This window comes from Callorhinchus milii, unplaced genomic scaffold (genome assembly GCF_018977255.1).
Source record: "Callorhinchus milii isolate IMCB2004 unplaced genomic scaffold, IMCB_Cmil_1.0 Scaffold1, whole genome shotgun sequence".
NCBI lineage: Eukaryota > Metazoa > Chordata > Chondrichthyes > Chimaeriformes > Callorhinchidae > Callorhinchus > Callorhinchus milii.
In genome coordinates this window covers 67,679,230-67,697,543 of record NW_024704742.1, presented here as the reverse complement: position 1 = coordinate 67,697,543, position 18,314 = coordinate 67,679,230, and the positions used below count along the sequence as shown (strand labels likewise).

The following is an 18,314-nucleotide window of genomic DNA, read 5'->3' as shown; positions in this document are numbered from 1 at the left end:
GGTGAAAGCAGGCTCTGTAATGTCAGTGATGCTGTCGTACGGATGATTCCTTGACTGAGGTCCCACCTGCCTGTGACAAAGCATCCTTGTGGCTGAGATTAAAATTTTATTTTACATTTGATACATTTCCAGCATCCAATTTCCGAATTGCAAAGTTTCACAAACAGCCATCACTGCATCAGATGCTTTTTAAATGAGTCCAGTGTCGTGGTCTATACCACCTCTCCTGGCAAAAGTTATTGATTACCGTCTGCTTAAAGAAAAACATGCTGGTGTCTGTCCTCAAATTGACTTTCCAACCTCGAAACCTCTTGTTCAACTGTCATGATATATCCAAAATTTTTGACCTGGGTTTAAATTTTCAATCCCATTTAAAATGTTGTACACCTCTATGACGTCCCCTCTGAGTTGTCTTCTCTCAAGACTGAACAGCCCAGTTTATCTAATTTTTGCTCATTACCTGGACCTGTGGCTGCAACTTTTCCACAGAATCCGCTACAGCCACACTCCCACCAGCCCCCCACCCATCCACCCACTGAAAACATGAAGTTTCCTTGGCCCCGGGCCGCTCGTGCTGCTGCCGTCTGTTTACTTTATGCTACTGTGGGCGAAGCGGCTCCGGACGTGCATGCATAGGCAGCGCAAGGGGGAAATGGGCTTCACACACCCCGAGGCCTGCTGTTGAGATTGTCTATGTGTCTCTGGCTCCTCTGTAGGTGTGTATTTGTCTCTGTGTGTCTCCTCTGGGGGTGTGTGTGTTTATAAGTGTCTCTGTGTGAATGCGTCTGTGTCTCTCTCCTTTGTCTGTATGTTGTGAGTATGTGTGTCTGACTGTGAGTGTGTCTCTCTCTCTCTGTTTGTGAATGTGCGTTTTGCTCTGTGTCTGTGCGGTGGCAGAATGTACCAATCAACTCCCCATATTTTGTAACTCAGTGTACAAATTGTACCTCAATAGCACCAATCAACTCCCAAAAATTTCTCACAAAACTTGTCAAATTTCCCTGCAATTTTTGGCAAATATTTCTGCAAGTTTCTATTGGCCCTACTCATAGCTCATTGTCTCTTTCCTCTAACACTGGGGATCATCCTTGATGCTCTTCTCTGCACTGCCTCTAGGGCCTGAGCACCCCCCTTTAAGTCACGGTGATCAGGACTGTATTTACTGTTCAAGGTGTGGCCTGACCAGAGCACTGTACAGCCTGAGTATGACATCCGGAGACCTGATCTCAACTGATTTAGCAATATAGCCCAGCTTCCAGTTTGCCTGGTTTATTTTTTTGTTGGTTTATTGCTGCCTCAGACCAAGCTTTAACGCATTCGAAGGACGCGGTCATCGACAATGCGACGCTCCCCCATCCTTGCATTGGAGTGTCAGACTAGAATATGCAAGTCTCGGTTTGAAATCCACAACCTTCTGACTCTCAGATGAGTGTGTTGCCAACTGAGCCAGGCTGACACAGATAGTGTGCATTGGAGGGTAGGGAAGTGTGCAGTGTGCAACCTCTTTTTGGTTGTTCCTGCAGGGATTCATGCCATGTATAGCAAAGCTTCTTCCTTCCTGGGTCGAGCACGGGTGTGTTTAGTAAAATGCACCGAATGCATTTTTTTATTGGGGGGATATCAATACCCAGAGGAGCTTCCTGCTAAACTTTGGGGCGAGATAAAAGCTTTTTTTTAAAAAAGCAAATTCCTTTCATGCCCTGACACCACCCTATCTCACCGATCTGCTTGAGCTCCACTTATCTGCTTAACCTCTCTGCTTAGCTTACAGTTAGCTGCATATCCCCATGAGCCTTCAGCCACTATGCCCATAACCTTTGCACCTCCCTGCCTCTATCCCTCACAGCCTCTATAACTATCTTTAAATCCCACCTTAAAACCTATCTCTTTGACCTTGCCTATGGTCTCCTTCTTTTCCTCTGCTTAGCATCTAACCTCACCACTGTGAAGCACTGCAAGACGTTATCCTACGTGAAGGATGCTGCATAAATGCAAGTTGTTTACTTTGAGCGCTGCAAAGGATTGTGAGCAAAGTAATTGCTCTTGTTCTGACTCGTGGAGAATGTTCCTGAGGCTCGGGCTCTCGTTTGCTGCTGAGACGCTGATTATCGTTCTTTCTGCCGCTGTTCAGATCTTAGACGTGCGCAGTTTGTACTCCAATGACATCCACGCCATGGCCAATACATATGGCATTGAAGCTGCCCTGAGGGTAATAGAGAAAGAAATCAAAGACGTCTTCGCTGTTTATGGTAAGTTGTCTGTTTCACTGACTATTTTGCAGGTGAATACCTTTTTAAGCATGAAATGAAAGCTGGCTTCAAAGTTGAATCCAACAATTTGCCTAACTGTGAATACTCTGAAATGCTACATAAATGGAGTAAATTTCACTCCTGGTGGGATTTCTCCCCAAATAGGTTCAAAGGAGCGTTCTTCACCCAAATTTCTCTAATGAGATTGCACTGCACAGTTTGGGGCAACCATTTCATGCTGAGCTGTGTTGCCCACCAGGAAGCTCGCAGAGAGTTTCTTGTACCTACCATCTACCAAGTAAGGGCTTAAACCATGCTGTTAAAAGTGCTAATCTGGATGAGCTTTGCATTAATCGGTTGCTTTGGACATGCAGGTATTGAGGTTGACCCTCGGCACCTCTCGCTGGTGGCGGATTACATGTGCCTTAGTGGTGTGTACAGGCCTTTCAATCGCATTGGGATAGAGTCCAACGCCTCGCCACTCCAGCAGATGACATTCGAAACCAGTTTCAAGTTCCTGAAGCACGCCAGCATGCTGGGTAAGTGAGCACAGGCCGACTGCTGAGCAGATTGTCCCTGACCAAGTCGGCCTGAACCACAACACAGTCTGAATTGGTAACAACTACTTGTACGTCACCCATCACAAAAGTAATAGTAACTTCACTTGTTTAGCACCTTCACGTAGGGTAACATCACGGAGTGCTGAATCCTTCACTTCAGGTGACGCCTCTGAGCGCTTCACAAGGACTGTGTGTTTTGGACATAGGAACAGGAGTAGGCCACTCAGCCCATCAGGCCTGTTCCACCATTCTATTCAATCAAGGCGGATCTGTACCTCAACTCCATTTCCCCGCCTTTGCTCCATTTCCCTTGATAACAAATATCTACCCACCTCAGTCTTGAAAATTTGAATGGATCCAGCATCCACAGCCTTTTTGGGGGGGGAGTTCCACATTTTCACTATCCTTTGGTGAACAAGTTCTTCCTGATTTCACGCTCTAATTTTAAAATGGTGCCCCTTGTTCTGCATAAGGCAGGTTGGGAGAGGGGAGCTGGTTTTAAGTGTGGTCAAAGAGGTAGATTTTTAGCCAACTTTAGAAGTCAGATGGGGTGGGAGTGGGGGGTGGGGAGAGAGCCTGAATAGCTAATATACTATGCACCCCTCAATTAATGATGATAACGATCCTTACATTTGATATAATGTCTTTCACATCAGGGAATGTGTCAAAAGTACTTCACAGAATATATTATAAAGTGTCGTGGCCATTTAGTTTGTAGGCAAAATTGGCAGCCGATTTGCGTACGGCTGTGTCTCACAAACAGCCATGAAGTAATTGCCGATTTTATCTGGGGGATTATCAACCAGGACACCGGGAGAAAAACACCCTTTTTTTTCATGCAGTGCTCAAAATGGGACCTTTTATGTCCGCGTGAACAGTAGGCAGGACTTTGGTTTAGCATCTCATCCGAAGAACAGATGAGAATAACCTTGTTTATAATAATAATAATAATAATAATCCTTGCATTTGATATAGCCCTGCACTCCCCTGCGCCACTCTCACTCCTCCCCCCCCCACCGCGCCACCCCCTCTGCACCCCACGTGTCCCCCCCACGCCACGCCAATGCATCCCCACCCCGTGCCATGCCCGCGAACTCCCTCCCACCCACGCCATTCCCATGCATCTCCTCCCCCGAGCCACGCTGTTGAGATTGTCTGTGTGTCTCTCTCCTCTGTATGTGTGTTTGTGAGAGTGTGTCTCTATGTCTCTGAGTGTCTGTGAGTGCATCTCTCTCTGTGTCTTTATGTGAATTAATGCCTCTCTATGTCTGAGTGTGACTCTCGCTGTGTCTGAGTGTGTGTCTTCTATTTGTCGGGTGTGTGTCTGTGATTCACTTGATTGTGTGTCTCTCTGTCTGTGATTGTGTGGCCACACCCTTGACCTCGTCATCACCCATGGCCTTGACATTTCCGACCTGTCTATCATGGACATCGCCATCTCGGACCACTTCCTCATTTCCCACATTCCCCTCCCCTCTTCCAGACCCTCTACTATTTGTTTCCGCCCCTGGAAGAAGTTTCCCCCTGAGTCTCTCACAAATGTCCTCTCTTCCTTGGTCCCTCTGGCCCTCCACTCACAGCAATCCTGCTGCGGCCATCAAGCTACTGGACTATGTCCATAACCTTCAATTCCCTGGCTCCCCTGAAATCCAGGGTTGTTCCCAAGCCCACCTGCTCCCCCTGGTACAACGGTCACCTCCACTTACTCAAAACACAAACCCGGATGCTCAAGCGCAGATGGCAGAAATCCAGCCTCAGGATTCACCGCCAGCTGTGGCTCGAGCTCCTCCTCACCCACTGCCTCTCCCTTTCACAGGCCAAAACTGACTTTTACTCCAAAATCATCCCAGAGACCAAAAACAACCCAAAGACACTGGTTCCCACTGTCCATCATCTCCTCCGTGCACCGCCTCAAGCCCACTCTATCCTCACGTTAAATGCCAAGCGCGAAGAGATCTTAGTCTTCAACACCTCAAAAATTCAAAACATCCGCTTGGCTGCATTGTCCTCCCCCACCCCCATGTCCCCTTCCACCCCACCAAGACTATCTAAACCGCCTTCTCCCTTCGCCATGACTCCTGCCATTCCCCCCTCCTTACACTCCCGAATGCTCCCGTGTGAGGGATGCTATATAAATCAAGTTCTTATCGTTGCTTGGTGAGCAATGTTGAGTGTTTGGCAGATCTCCAGGCCTCAAATGTAGTGCGCAATGGAACCGGACCCTTCGGGCCTGCGCTGGTCTTGCAGTGAAGTGATGTAACTCTAATTGGTAAGTGGATGCACCAGCCCAAGTTGTGTTGAGTGCTTTTGAGTTGCTGTACCTAATGTAACCAGCAGATGGTGGTAATATTCTGCTTCGGAGGAAAGAATGTAAGAACAGCTCGTAATTCATATTCGCACCTTTCACACTTGCCAAACAGAAACAACATTTAAAAGTGCTGACCAAAGGCGTGATTGAAGAGTTTTTTTTTAATGTTTTTGATTGCTTTGTTTTGATCAGCCGGGTGTCTGACACATGCAGAAACCTATCACTATGCTTGAGAGGATCCAAACCAAACGAAGTTCCATGCAAGGAGGAAACAGTTCGGGGACAGAGCAAATACTTTCCCACAAAGGGGAAAGGTAGGACAGTCAAATCTCCTTGGATGACTAAGGAAATTGGGATTAAAATAAAACAGAAGAAGGAGCCTTATGACAAATGTCAGGTCCAAAACACACAGGATAATCAAAGAGATTATAGGAAGTACAGAGAAGTGAAAAGGGAAATAAGAAGGGTGAAGAGATTGTACGAGAAAAGATTAGCAGAAAATATAAAAGGGAACCCTAAGGTATTTTATAAGCATATCAAGAGTAAAAGGTTAGTCAAAAGTAGGGTGGGTCCAATTAGGGACCCAAGTGGAAATCTTCTTGTTGAGGCAAAGGGCTTGGCTGATGTACTAAATAAGTACTTTGCAACTGTCCTCACAAAAGAAGACAGTGCAACCAATGCCACAATATTGCAGGCATGTGAACAGAAATTGGATATGATAAAAAAAAACAGAGAGAAGGTACTAAAAAGGCTGTTGGTGCTCAACATAGATAAGTCACCTGGTCCAGACGGGATTCATCCTTGGTTACTGAGGGAAGCAAGGGTGGAAAGAGCGGAGGCTCTGGCCACAATCTTTCGATCCTCTTTGGACACTGGAGTGGTGCCAGAGGACTGGAAGGTTGTAAAATTTACTCCCCTGTACAAAAAGGGGCAGAAGGATAAACCTGAGAACTACAGGCCTATCAGCCTAACAACAGTAGTAGGGAAACTTCTGGAGACTATAATCCGGGACAATATAAATTCTCACTTAGAAAAATATTGTTTAATAAAGGACAGTCAACACGGATTTGTTAAAGGCAGATCGTGTCTGACAAAACTAATAGAATTTTTTGATGAAGTGACAGAGGGTGGATGAAGGTAGTGCAGTAGACGTAGTTTATCTAGATTTTCAAAAGGCATTTGATAAAGTGCCACATAAGAGACTTATTAAAAAAAATAGAAGCCCACGGTATTAAAGGGACTGTGGTAACATGGATCCAGAACTGGCTAGGAGACAGAAAGCAGAGAGTGGTAGTAAACGGTTGCTTTTCTGACTGGAGGGAGATGTGTAGTGGTGTCCCTCAGGGGACACCGATTTAAGATAGTTGTTAAAAGAAACAGGTAAGGTTAGGAAAAATGTTTTCATCCAGTGAGTTGTTCGGATCTAGAATGCATTACCTGAAAGGGTAGTGGAAGCCGATTCAATAAGAACTTTTAAGAGAGAAGTAGATGGGTATTTGGGGAGGACAGGATTGCAGGGCTATGGAGAGGAAGCGGGCCAGTGGGATTGAGTTGGATTGCTCTTTTAGGAGCTGGCGCAGATGCGATGGGCCGAATGGCCTCTTTCTGTGCTGTATGATTCTATGATCCCATCGCATGTGTACATCCACATGTATTGGAATGGAATGTGCACTCACTCCTTGGAGGGACACACCTTGCTTCCCTAATTTTGGAAAGTATTTGAAAGAGACTTTTTTTGATTTGAAAGGGAAGTAATTTGAAAGAGAGTTTCAGAGGATGATGATATTCAGCCACCATGTGGGGTGTGTGTGAATGGGTGGTGGTGCAGAGGGGCATCGTATTCTGAGCTAAATCCCAATGTCACCCAACACCCACGCATGCACAGATGCTAGAAACACCAGATTGTGTGACATACTCACACTGTAGGATTAATGACTACAATGTAATCTGTCACAAACATATTGTGTTCCTGTGGTCAGAGGGTTGCTGGACGGAGCCATATCAGCAAAGGTTGGTTCCGTTTGGTCGCACTCTTGCCTTGGGATCAGATGGTTGTGTGTTCAGGTCTTCACAGAGTGTAGGCTGACGCTCCAGTGCAGCTCTCCCAGTACTATTGGTGGTGCTGATAAATTGTTACTGTTGAGAAACTGTCACGACTTATAGAAGTGAGGAGCGGGAGAGGGATAAAATAATGCGCAACAAATGTATTGGAGTTCTTTGAGGTTGTAAATGAACTCAGTCTCCCAATTAAAAATCCCAGTTGATTTGTGTGACATTGCTGTGGTAACTTGGCTGCTGCACATTCACCTACAAAATACAGTCACTGCACTTTACTGTGAATCTTGTGAAATACTTTGAGGCATCCTCCCCTGAAAGGCGCTGTATCAAACTCAGGGATTATTACTGTTATACAAAGTAGGTGAATCTGGATTGTGTCTAAAGAAAAATCAGGTCAGGAGATCATGAAGCAGATGGCATCTGTTATCTGGTGGATTCGATGTTTACAAATCACACAAATTTTCTTCTGCCTTCATAAACATCGCACTCACATTGTTAGGTTGAGGTGACATTCAGTATTTTTTTGTTTTGAATCAAAAAGCTGCTTCATCAGAAACATAGGTGTGCCATTTCGATGTTTGTATTGGCATGTTTCCATAGCTGAACCTTTATCAAGAAGGGAGGACCTGAAATTTACTTGTGTTGAGAGAGACTGAAACTTGCATGTGTTGAGAGACTAAAAGTTACTTAGATAATAATAATGCTTGCATTTGGGTTTGCACTTTTCGTGTCGGAGGACATTCCAAAACGGAGTGACTGTACGTTTGTGGGTAAACATGGCAGCCAGTTTGCCCACAGCAATGTCCCACAAATAGCTATGAAGTGAATGACCAATTTTATTTGAAGAAACTCCCTTTTCAAATAATGCCATGGAAGTACAGCACCTCCAACAATGTAACATACTCCCAGCACTGCTTTAGAGTGTCAGCTTAGACCATAACCGGCAAACCAAATGATTCTATCCGGCCCTTCATTGTGTCTAACTATAGAAAAAAATATAGTTTGTTCAGTCCCAGAAAGTCGCACAAATTTCGCATTTGAATCAGACCGGGAACATCAGCCAATCACACTGCTTAGTTGTGCGCACGCTCCCTTAAGTGTTGAATCAGGCTGACGTCAGAAATGTACAGATCGGCAAATTTTCAAACACGCGCGCAGCAATACTTTTCAGCGGCAACCGTGGCAATACTTTTCATAGAATCATAGAATCATACAGCACAAAAAGAGGCCATTCGGCCCATCGAGTCTGTGCCGACTCTTTGAAAAGAGCAATGCAATATGAATCCCACTCCTCAGCCCTTTCCCCATAACCCTGTAGACCCGTCCTCCTCAAATACCCGTCCACCGCGTTTTTAAAAGTAGTTATCGAATCGGCCTCGACCACCCTTTCAGGCAATGCATTCCAGATTCGAACAACTCGCTGCGTGAAAAAATTTCTTCTCACCTCCCCTCTGCTTCTTTTAAATAATATTTTAAATCTGTGACCTCGAGTCACCAACATACCCACCAGTGGAAACAGTTTTTCCCTTTCTAACCTATCAAATCCCCTCATGATTTTGAAGACCTCTATTAGGTCTCCTCGTAACCTTCTCTGCTCCAATGAGAATAATCCCAGCCTCTCGTGCCTTTCCTCATAATCAAGGTCCCTCATTCCTGGTACCATCCTCGTAAATCTCCTCTGCACCCTTTCCAATGCCTTAACATCCTTCCTATAGTCTGGTGCCCAGAACTGGACCGCAATATTCTAACTGAGACTTAACCAGTGTTTTATATAGGTTAATCATAACCTCCTGACTCTTGTACTCTATGCCCCTATTTATAAAGCCTAATATCCCATCTGCCCTTTTTACAGCCTTATCTACCTGTCCTGCCACCTTCAAGGATTCATTTACCTGAACCCCCAGGTCTCTCTGTTCTTTCACCCCCCTTAAGATTGTATTACCAGCCTGTATTGCCTCCCCTCATTCTTTCTACCAAAATGCATTACCTTGCATTTCTCTACATTGAAATTCATCTGCCATGTGTCTGCCCATTTTACCATTCTGTCTATGTCTTCCTGCAGTTGGCTGCTATCCTTCTCACTGTTTACCACCCTACCTAACTTTATGTCGTCCGCAAACTTGGAAATGGTACTTGCTATACCCAAGTCCAGATCATTTATGTATATTAAGAAGAGCAGTGGTCCTAATACCGATCCCTGGGACGCCACTGTACATTTCCCTCCAGTCAGAAAAGCAGCCATTCACCACAACTCTCTGCTTTCTGTCTCCCAGCCAGTTCTGGATCCATGCTGCCACTGTCCCTTTTATACCATGGGCTTCTATCTTTCTTACAAGTCTTTCATGTGACACTTTGTCAAATGCCTTTTGAAAGTCCATATAAACTACATCAACTGCACTACTACCTTTATCCATCCTCTCCGTTACCTCATCAAAAAATTCTATTAGATTTGTTAGACAAGATCTGCCTTGAACAAATCCGTACTGGCTGTCCCTAATTAACCCACATCCTTCTAAGTGAAGATGTATTCTGTCCCGGTTTATAGTCTCCAGGAGTTTCCCCACTAGTGATGTTAGGTTGACTGGCCTGTCGTTCCCAGGTTTGTCCTTCTGTCCCTTTTTGTACAGGGGAGTCACTATGGCCACTCTCCAGTCCTCTGGCTCCACCCCTATGTCCAATGAAGATTGAAAAATTGTAGCCAAAGCTTCCGCTATTTGTACCCATGCTTCCCATAGTAACATTGGTTGCATCCTGTCCGGACCGGGTGACTTATCTAACTTTAGCCCAGTCCATTTTTTCAGTATTTCCTCTTTGTTTATACTTATCCTATCCATTTCCTCTACCCTCTCCTCCGATACTGCGGCATTTGGTGCATCCACTTCTTTTGTGAAGACAGGTGCAAATTACTCATTCAGTACATCAGCCATGCCCTCTGCCTCCACAATAAGATTTCCCCCTTGGTCCTTAATTGGCCCCACCCAACCTTTGACTTGCCTTTTTTCCTTGATATGTTTGTAAAATATTTTAGAATTCCCTTTAATGTTACCCACTAACCTTTTTTCGTATAATCTTTTTGCCCCTCTTATTTCCTTTTTCAAACCTCTTCTGCACTTCCTATATTCCATTTGGTTGTCTTCTATATCTTGGGTTTGACATTTGTCATACGCCTCCTTTTCTGCTTCATTCTAGATACAATTACCTTCGTTATCCAGGGAGGTTTGGATGCCCTACTTTTCCCTTTTGTGGGAATGTATTTATTCTGTCCCCGAGCTATCTCATTGTTGAAGACTTCCCACTGCTCTTTAGTTGTTTTACCTACCAATCTTTCTTTCCAGTCCACCTTGACTAGGTCCCTTTTTAACTCACTGAAATTTGCTCTCTTCCAGTTGAGTATCTTCACCTTAGATGGTTCCTTGTCTCTTTCCATATGCACTTTGAATCTAATGATGTTATGTTCATTATTGCCCAAATGCTCTCCCACTGAAACCTGCTCCACTTGCCCTACTTAATTCCCCAGAAATAGATCTAGCACTGCTTCCTTCCTCGTTGGGATGGAAACGTACTGATCAAGAAAGTTGTCCTGTATGCATTTTAGGAATCTTTCCCCCTCCTTGCCCTTTACGCTGTTGTTTTGCCAGTCTGTATTGGGATAATTAAAGTCCCCCATTATCACAACTCTACTGGCCTTGCATCTGTCTGAGATCTGCTTGAAGATCTGCTCATCTATTTCCTTCCCACTATTTGGCGGTCTATAGTGTACCCCTACCAGCATAACGGCTCCTTTTTTGTTCCTTAACTCTAACCAGATAGATTGCGTTTTGGTGCCCTCCAGCACCTCGACCCTTTCCACGGCTATAACCGTATCTTTGACTAAAATTGCCACAGCCCTCCTTTTTTTCCTTCCCTATTCCTCCTGAATACTTTGTAGCCAGGAATATTCAGCTCCCATTCCTGTCCTTGTTTGAGCCAAGTCTCTGTTACTGCTACTACATCGTATCCCCCTATGACCACTTGAGCCTGCAACTCACCAATCTTGTTTGCTAAACTCCGTGCATTTAGGCTCATGCACTCCAAGACCGACCTGACCTGTTCTGCACTCCCCCCCCACTCAAAACTAGTTTAAACCCTCCCCAACAGCATTAGTTAGCCTGTCTGCAAGCACATTCGCCCCAGCCCTGTTTAGGTGCAACCCATCCATATGGTACAGGTCCCACCTGTTCCAGAACTGGACCCAATGATGCAGAAACCTGAAGCCTTCTTTTCTGGACCGTTTCTCCAGCCAAGCATTCATATACTTAATCCTGCCATTATGGTACTGATTTGCCCGAGGCACAGGGAGTAATCCAGAGATCACCACCTTGGATGTTCTATTCTTTAGTATGTTCCCCAGCTTTTGATATTCACCCTGTAGAGTCTCAGCCCTTTTTTTTTTGCCAGTATCACGGATCCCAACTGGACCACATCTGAATGTTCTCCTTCCCCCTGAAGAATTTTATCCACCTGTTCCGCGATGTCTAAGACTGTTGCATCAGGGAGGCAGCATACCATCCTTGATTCCCGTCTTCTGTTACAGAAACGTCTGTCTAGATTTCTCACTGTTGTATCCCATATGACAACAGCATTGCTCCTGTTATCTCTGTTCTCCTGTTCAACAAAGCATTTTTTACTGTCCTCCCTGGAGATATCAACACTCTCAATGTTCAGTACAGAGTACTGGTTTGAGAGTGCTACACTATTGGGAGCATTTTGCCCAGCCCGAACCCTCTTCCTACCATGCCAGACAGTCACCCAGTCATTTTCCGTCTGAACCCTCGGTGTGTGGGGTGGGGTGGCCACCTCCTGAGTTGTCTGGTCCATCAAATCCGTTGTACAAGTTTGAAGCCCAAGGCTCCATCACCCCTCTCTCAAGGGTCCCATTATCTGCAGGACTGATAAAACTATCCTGTCCCTGAGCATTAACCGGATGCAAGCATCTCCCGAGTCTCAGGGGAATGATCATCATACTGTTGATCATAATGATCCATCATACTGTTCAGCGGCAATCGCGACAAAACTTTTCAGGGGCAACCGTGGCAATACATTTCAGTGGCAACCGCAGCAACACTGTAGAGGACGTTAATTTGAAATTAGTTTATCAAAGAAGCGGAAAGTGAATGCTGAAGGCTAAATATTCAACAAAGAATGGACTTCTAAATATTTTTTTACCAGTGTGGATGGAACAGCTGTGTGCTTAATTTGCAAAGAAAGTGTGGCAGTGCTCAAAGACTACAACTTGAATCAACATTTTGAAAGCAAACATGCTTGCAAATATAAGATTGTTTCTGCCGAAGAAAAAGGAAAGAAAGCTGATGAGATGGTTGTTCGAATGCAAAAAGAGCAAAGCATTTTCACAAAACAATTTGCATCCCAGGATGAGATTATAAGAGTGAGTTATGTGATGGCATACAAAATCGCCAAGAACAGCAAACCATTCTCTGAAGGAGAATTTATAAAGGAATGTATGGTTGACTGCCTCGATTTTATACCCAGATAAGAAAAAACAGTTCGAGAATGTTAGCTTGTCAAGGTGAAGTGTTGTGTCGAGGATATCTCTGAGAACCTGTATCTGCAGTTACAAAATAGAGTAAGGAATTTTACATGTTTTTCACTGGCACTCGATGAGAGTTGTGATGTCAAATACACAGCCCAGTTGATAATTTTTATTTGAGGTATCACCAAACATTTTGAGCTCACAAAAGAAATGGCATCATCAATGCATTTGCATCTATATTACGTTGTGGCCCGCGAAGCTTACCAAAACTCATGAAGTGGCCCGCCAGCCAAAATAATTGCCCACTCCTGGATTAGACTATGTGAGTTCAAGTCTCGACGTGGGACTTGAACCCAGAACCTTCTGACTCAGAGGCGAGAGTGCTACAAACTGACCAGGTTGACATCATTTTTTTTCAAATCAATGAGTTAATGCTTAAATAAATGATCCCAAATTTGCCTTTGATTTTAGACCTGTTTTAAACCAACACAAATTAAGCCAGGAAAAAAGGACAATTTTAAACCCCTTTTTAAAACAAAATCAAACCCCCCAAAATTGGGGTTCATTTCCAGAGGGATATAAATGAAAAGCAGGAAGTTATTGTAAACTTCTATAGAAGCATGGTAGACAACACCTAGAAAAGTGTGTGCATTCTGGTCCCCACGTTATAGAAGGGATGTGGAGGCATTGGAGAGGGTGCAAAGGCGATTCACAAGGATGATCCCAGAACTGAGAGGTTATACCTATCAGGAAAGGCTGAACATACTTGGACTCTTTTCTCTTGAAAAGAAGGTAAGGGGTGACTTGATAGAGATCTTTAAAAAAGATGAAAGGTTTTGATAGGGTAGACATAGGGAAGATGTTTCCGCTTGTGGTGGAGACCAAAACCAGGGGCCATCAATATAAAATAGTTACAAGTATATCAAATGGAGAAGTTAGAAATTTCTTCACACAGAGAGTACTGGAAATGTGGAACATGATACCACAGGAAGTTGTTGGGGTAAATAGCATAGATGCATTTAAGGGGAAGGCTCGATAGGTACATGAGAGAGAAAGGAATAGAAGGTTTTGCTTGAAGGCTTAGTTGATGAAGGGCAGGTGGAGGCTCATGGGGAGCATAAACACCAACATAGACCTGTTGGGCCGAATGGCCTGTTTCTGTGCTGTATATTCTAATGTATCTGATGTATTCTAGTGTAAAACAAGTGAGTTGTTGAGGGACTGACAGGGACTGACCGGCACTCAGTGGACATTTGCTGTTATGCGTTGGGAAATTTGAGTTGTGAAAGAGTTTCCACTAAATTCACTGACCTGAAGCTATTAAATATTGGTTTATCCAGGTCATACAAGACAGTATAATTTACATGTATACAGTACCTTTCATCTCAGATGTCTTAAAGCAATTGACACTGCTTGGTATCTGAGCTGCGGGGTGGGAACCGAAGATGTTAAGGAGAGGAAAGATGACCGAAAGTGCAGTCAAAGAGGTACAACTTAAGATGGGCAGTGAAAGAGGAGAAAGGTAACAAGTTGGAGGTACTCCAGGATGGAATTTCCAGAGAGTGTGGGCAGAATGGCTGAAAGTTATGGTTATGTGCGTTCTCGGCTTTTTCTTCTACAAAACTTTCTGAAGTTCGCTCTATCAAATACAGAGAGAAAAGGAGAAAGTAAAAGAGAGAGAGAAAGGGAGAAAGACAGAGACACAGATACACAAACGCATCCACAGAGGGAAATAATTCCCCCCTCCCACCTCCTCCGTTTGTTTTCTCATCTTCCTCTACTCGTGAGGGAGTTTGACTGCTTTGTCTATCTCACTTTTTCTCTCTCTCTTGGAATCTCTCTAAAAAATGTATTTTCCTTTGTGGGCATGTGTGTCTATCTTTCTCTCTTTTACTTTTCTCTCTTTAACTTGGTGCCAGTCTGGCTCAGTTGGTAAACTCTACCTCTGAGTCAGAAGGTCGTGGCTTCAAGCCAACAAGAGTCTTGGGTAGAACTTCATTGGCGGAGGTGCCATTCTTCGGATGAGATTTTAAACCGAGATTCTATCTGTTCAGGTGGATGTTCAAAAATCCCATGGCACTCTCTGTCTATTCAAATAGAAAATGTATTTTCAACCAGTGTCCTGGCTGACAATCCCTCACATAAAATTGCTGATACACTTTGTGGCTATTTGTTAGACTTTGCTGTGCACAAATTTCCTGCTGTGTTCACCTACAAAATATACACATTTCCTGTACTTTCAGTATATCCTGTGAAGTGCTTTGAGGTGTCTTCTTTATGCTTTATTATTTTATCTGATAAATACAGTCACTACACTTTACAGAATATTCTGTGAAGCAGTATATTTTGAGACTATATCAAATATAAGGATTATTATATATAATCCACAAATTATGGTATGCTGCTGTGTGCAATTGGCTGCTGTGTTTTGGCCACAAAGTATACAGTCAATTCATAAGAACATAAGAAATAGGAGCAGGAGTAGGCCATGCGGCCCCTCGAGCCTGCCCCGCCATTTAATAAGATCATGGCTGAATTTAACCTAATTCCATTTACCCGGCCTTTCCCCATATCCCTTAATCCCTTCAGTTTTTAAAAATCCATCGATCTCATTCTTGAATATGTTCAATAACTGAGCATCCACAGCCTTCTGGGGTAGAGAATTCCATAAAATGTTTTCTTCAATTTAATGTATGTTCTGTGAAGCACTTTGGGATGTCTCAATAATGTGATAAGACGCTATATCAAATGAAAGGATTATTATTATTTAAGTGCAGGTTGTTGTTGCTGGTATTGATGTGTTTGTTGCTCTTTTCAGGGATCCAGGATGAGTTGAAGTCTCCGTCGGCTTGCTTGGTGGCAGGGAAGGTGGTCCGCGGGGGGACTGGGCTGTTTGAACTCAAGCAACCCCTGAAGTAATCAGCCCTTTTTCCTTGGGAGCATCTCAAGTTTGACGCCAATTTAAGAGCAAGGGACGTCAATGTGGTGCTTGTGTTTTATAACCTATAAACTAAGTACCGAAGAGGAAGGAAGGTGGAGAAAAATAAGGAGAGAGACAAACTCTCCTTACACTGGAGGGAATTTCACTGGATGATGATGATGGTTTATTTTTGGCAAACATTCGCCTAACAGAGACTTTTTCTGAGTTACTTTGTGATCTGCTGGAGACTGAGACTGTTCACTGGCACCATTAGCCCCTCCCCCTCTCCATCCTGATTTGCAACACTGCTACCAAGCCAAAGACAGTGTCCGTGGGATGCAGTAAACTTGCAGCTGCCTGGAATCCTATTTAAGTTTCCACTGAACGTCTCTGAACGTTATGATGAGTGTTTTAATGTGTGTATTTTTTCCAAAAGCATAGTGGCCTTGGAATAAAGTGACACTGTTGTAAAGGGTTTAATAGATCTGGTTTGTTTCTGCCCAGCAGAGTAACATGGGAAACACTTGATTCAAATCAGTGTTATAACAATAAAATTCCTGGCCAACAATCTCGGTGACTCCTCCGCCGCCAATAAAATTGGTCATTCACTCATAACTGTATGTGGAGAGTTGCTGTTTGCAGATTGGATCCTGTTCGTCTACAAAAAATGCACGGTCTGTGCACTTCACAGTGGAATCACGTGGAATATTTTGAACAAGCTGGATGATGTGATAAGGAGCCATATCAAATGCAAGGAATATTATAAGGTTAAAAAAATTCTCATCTCCCTTCTGGTTCTTTTGCTATTTATCTTAAATCTGTGACAACAACAACAACACGATTCCATTTACAGAGCGCCTTTCACGTCGGGAGGACGTCCCAAGGCGCTGGACAGTTGGGTCAAGACCCGAGCAGGGGGGAAGGGGGGAGAGGCAGTGACCTCTGCCAGTGGAAACAGATTCTCCGTATTTACTCCATCATACCTCTCATAATTTTGAATATCTCTATTGAATCTCCCCTTAACCTTCTCTGCTCTAAGGAGGACAATCCCAGCTTCTCTCGTCTCATTTTATGTTGAAATGCAGGCACTGTTTTTTGTAGATGAATGTTTGTTATTCTTTAAATAAGGAACTGAAAGCACAATTTTCTTCTTTGAATGTGAGACAATCTCAAGACTCCAGTTGCCTTCCATTTTTATTATCTGTCAGTTAATATGGTCTTGTGAGTAGAGACCACAATTTCTTTAAGGTCTCTAAACTAAGGGCTTGAGGAACATTTGCTGATCGAGTTATAACTATTACAGGAACTTCAGCGTTGAATGAAAGTTGTCATCTTTCTGCCCCCCCCTCCCACTTTTGTCCCTTTCCGAGCTATGGAAATTCCCCCTTCAGCACAATAAGTGCACAATGACTAAGTGTGCCTATGCTCATCCTGGCAAAATACCAACCGATCATGCTATTGTCTTCCCATTAAGGCATTAAGCTGTTTTTCTAAATGACTCCCAGAATCCTGTCCTCTCTGATGCAGTGCCTCATCACATTAGTGTTATATATATATATATATATAGTCGCTGTTGTTATGAAACAGTAAATAATCCTTGCATTTGATAGACAATACAAATTTACATTTATATTGCGCCTTTCACACTAGGACGACATACTTCAGTGCCTTGGATATAGTGGCTTTACACATCATTGAGACATCGCAAAGCATTTCACAGAATATACATAATAAAGGTGCTATATGAAATGCAAGGATTATTATGATAAAGCCTATTCTGTGAAATGCTTTGAGCTGTCTCAGTGATGTGATAAGGAACTATACCAATGCAAGGATTATCACATTGGAAAGACTTCTCCAAAGCGCTTCACATGAATTGCTGTGAAGTGGAGTGACTGTGTATTTGTTTATAATTGATAAAGCTGAATATTGTCTTCAGTTATTACTGTTGATCAACAATCTCTGATTCAATCTGGAGAGGGGGCTGAGTCATAGGACGCGTGGGTTGAATAAATTAATAATGCATCATTTCCAAACTTGCCAAACCACTTTATGATGTGCAAGTCTTCCTTATGTTGAAACATTGCAACGCATTTCAGAGTTTTCTGTGATCTGGAGGTTGTTGGGATTTCTGATCTCTGAGTTCGAAACATGATCCAACAATCTAAAGTGTAACAGATTTATTGAATATAGACAGAATCAATTTAAATTTTCTAAAGTACCCCGCAACGACGTCCCTAATTAAGGACTCTAGAATTTCCCCTACCACCGATGTCAGACTAACTGGTCTATAGTTCCCCATTTTTTGTCTCCCACCCTTAAATATCGGCGTTATGTTTGCGACCTTCCAATCAATGGGAACCATTCCAGAATCCAGGGAATTTTGGAATATCAAAAACAAAGCATCCACTATCTCTGCAGTCACCTATTTTAAAACCCTAGGGTGCAGGCCATCAGATCCAAGGGATTTGTCGTTTTTTATTCCTATCAATCTTTCTAGTACTATTGCTTTACTGATGTTCATTTCTTTAAGCTCCTCACTAACATTAACCTCCAGGTTCCCCCCTATTTTCAATAAGTTTTCAGTGTCCTCTAATGTGAAGACAGAAGCAAAATATCTGTTTAATGGCTCTGCCATTTCTTTATTCCCCATTATAATTTCCTGTCTCTACTTGCAATGGATCCACAT

General features: G+C 43.5%; 1 protein-coding gene across 1 annotated transcript in view; it reads left to right on the top strand.

Moving 5' to 3' along the window:
• The window catches only part of polr1a (RNA polymerase I subunit A), a 61,765-nt gene extending 45,668 nt beyond the window's left edge, over positions 1-16,097 (top strand). Inside the window, exons 32-34 of the mRNA XM_007897993.2 lie at positions 2,132-2,249; positions 2,624-2,788; positions 15,524-16,097. Coding sequence (XP_007896184.1) covers positions 2,132-2,249; positions 2,624-2,788; positions 15,524-15,624 — 384 coding nt within the window. The 3' untranslated portion in view covers positions 15,625-16,097. The remainder of the gene's footprint in view (positions 1-2,131; positions 2,250-2,623; positions 2,789-15,523) is intronic.
• The last annotated feature ends 2,217 nt before the right edge of the window (positions 16,098-18,314 follow it).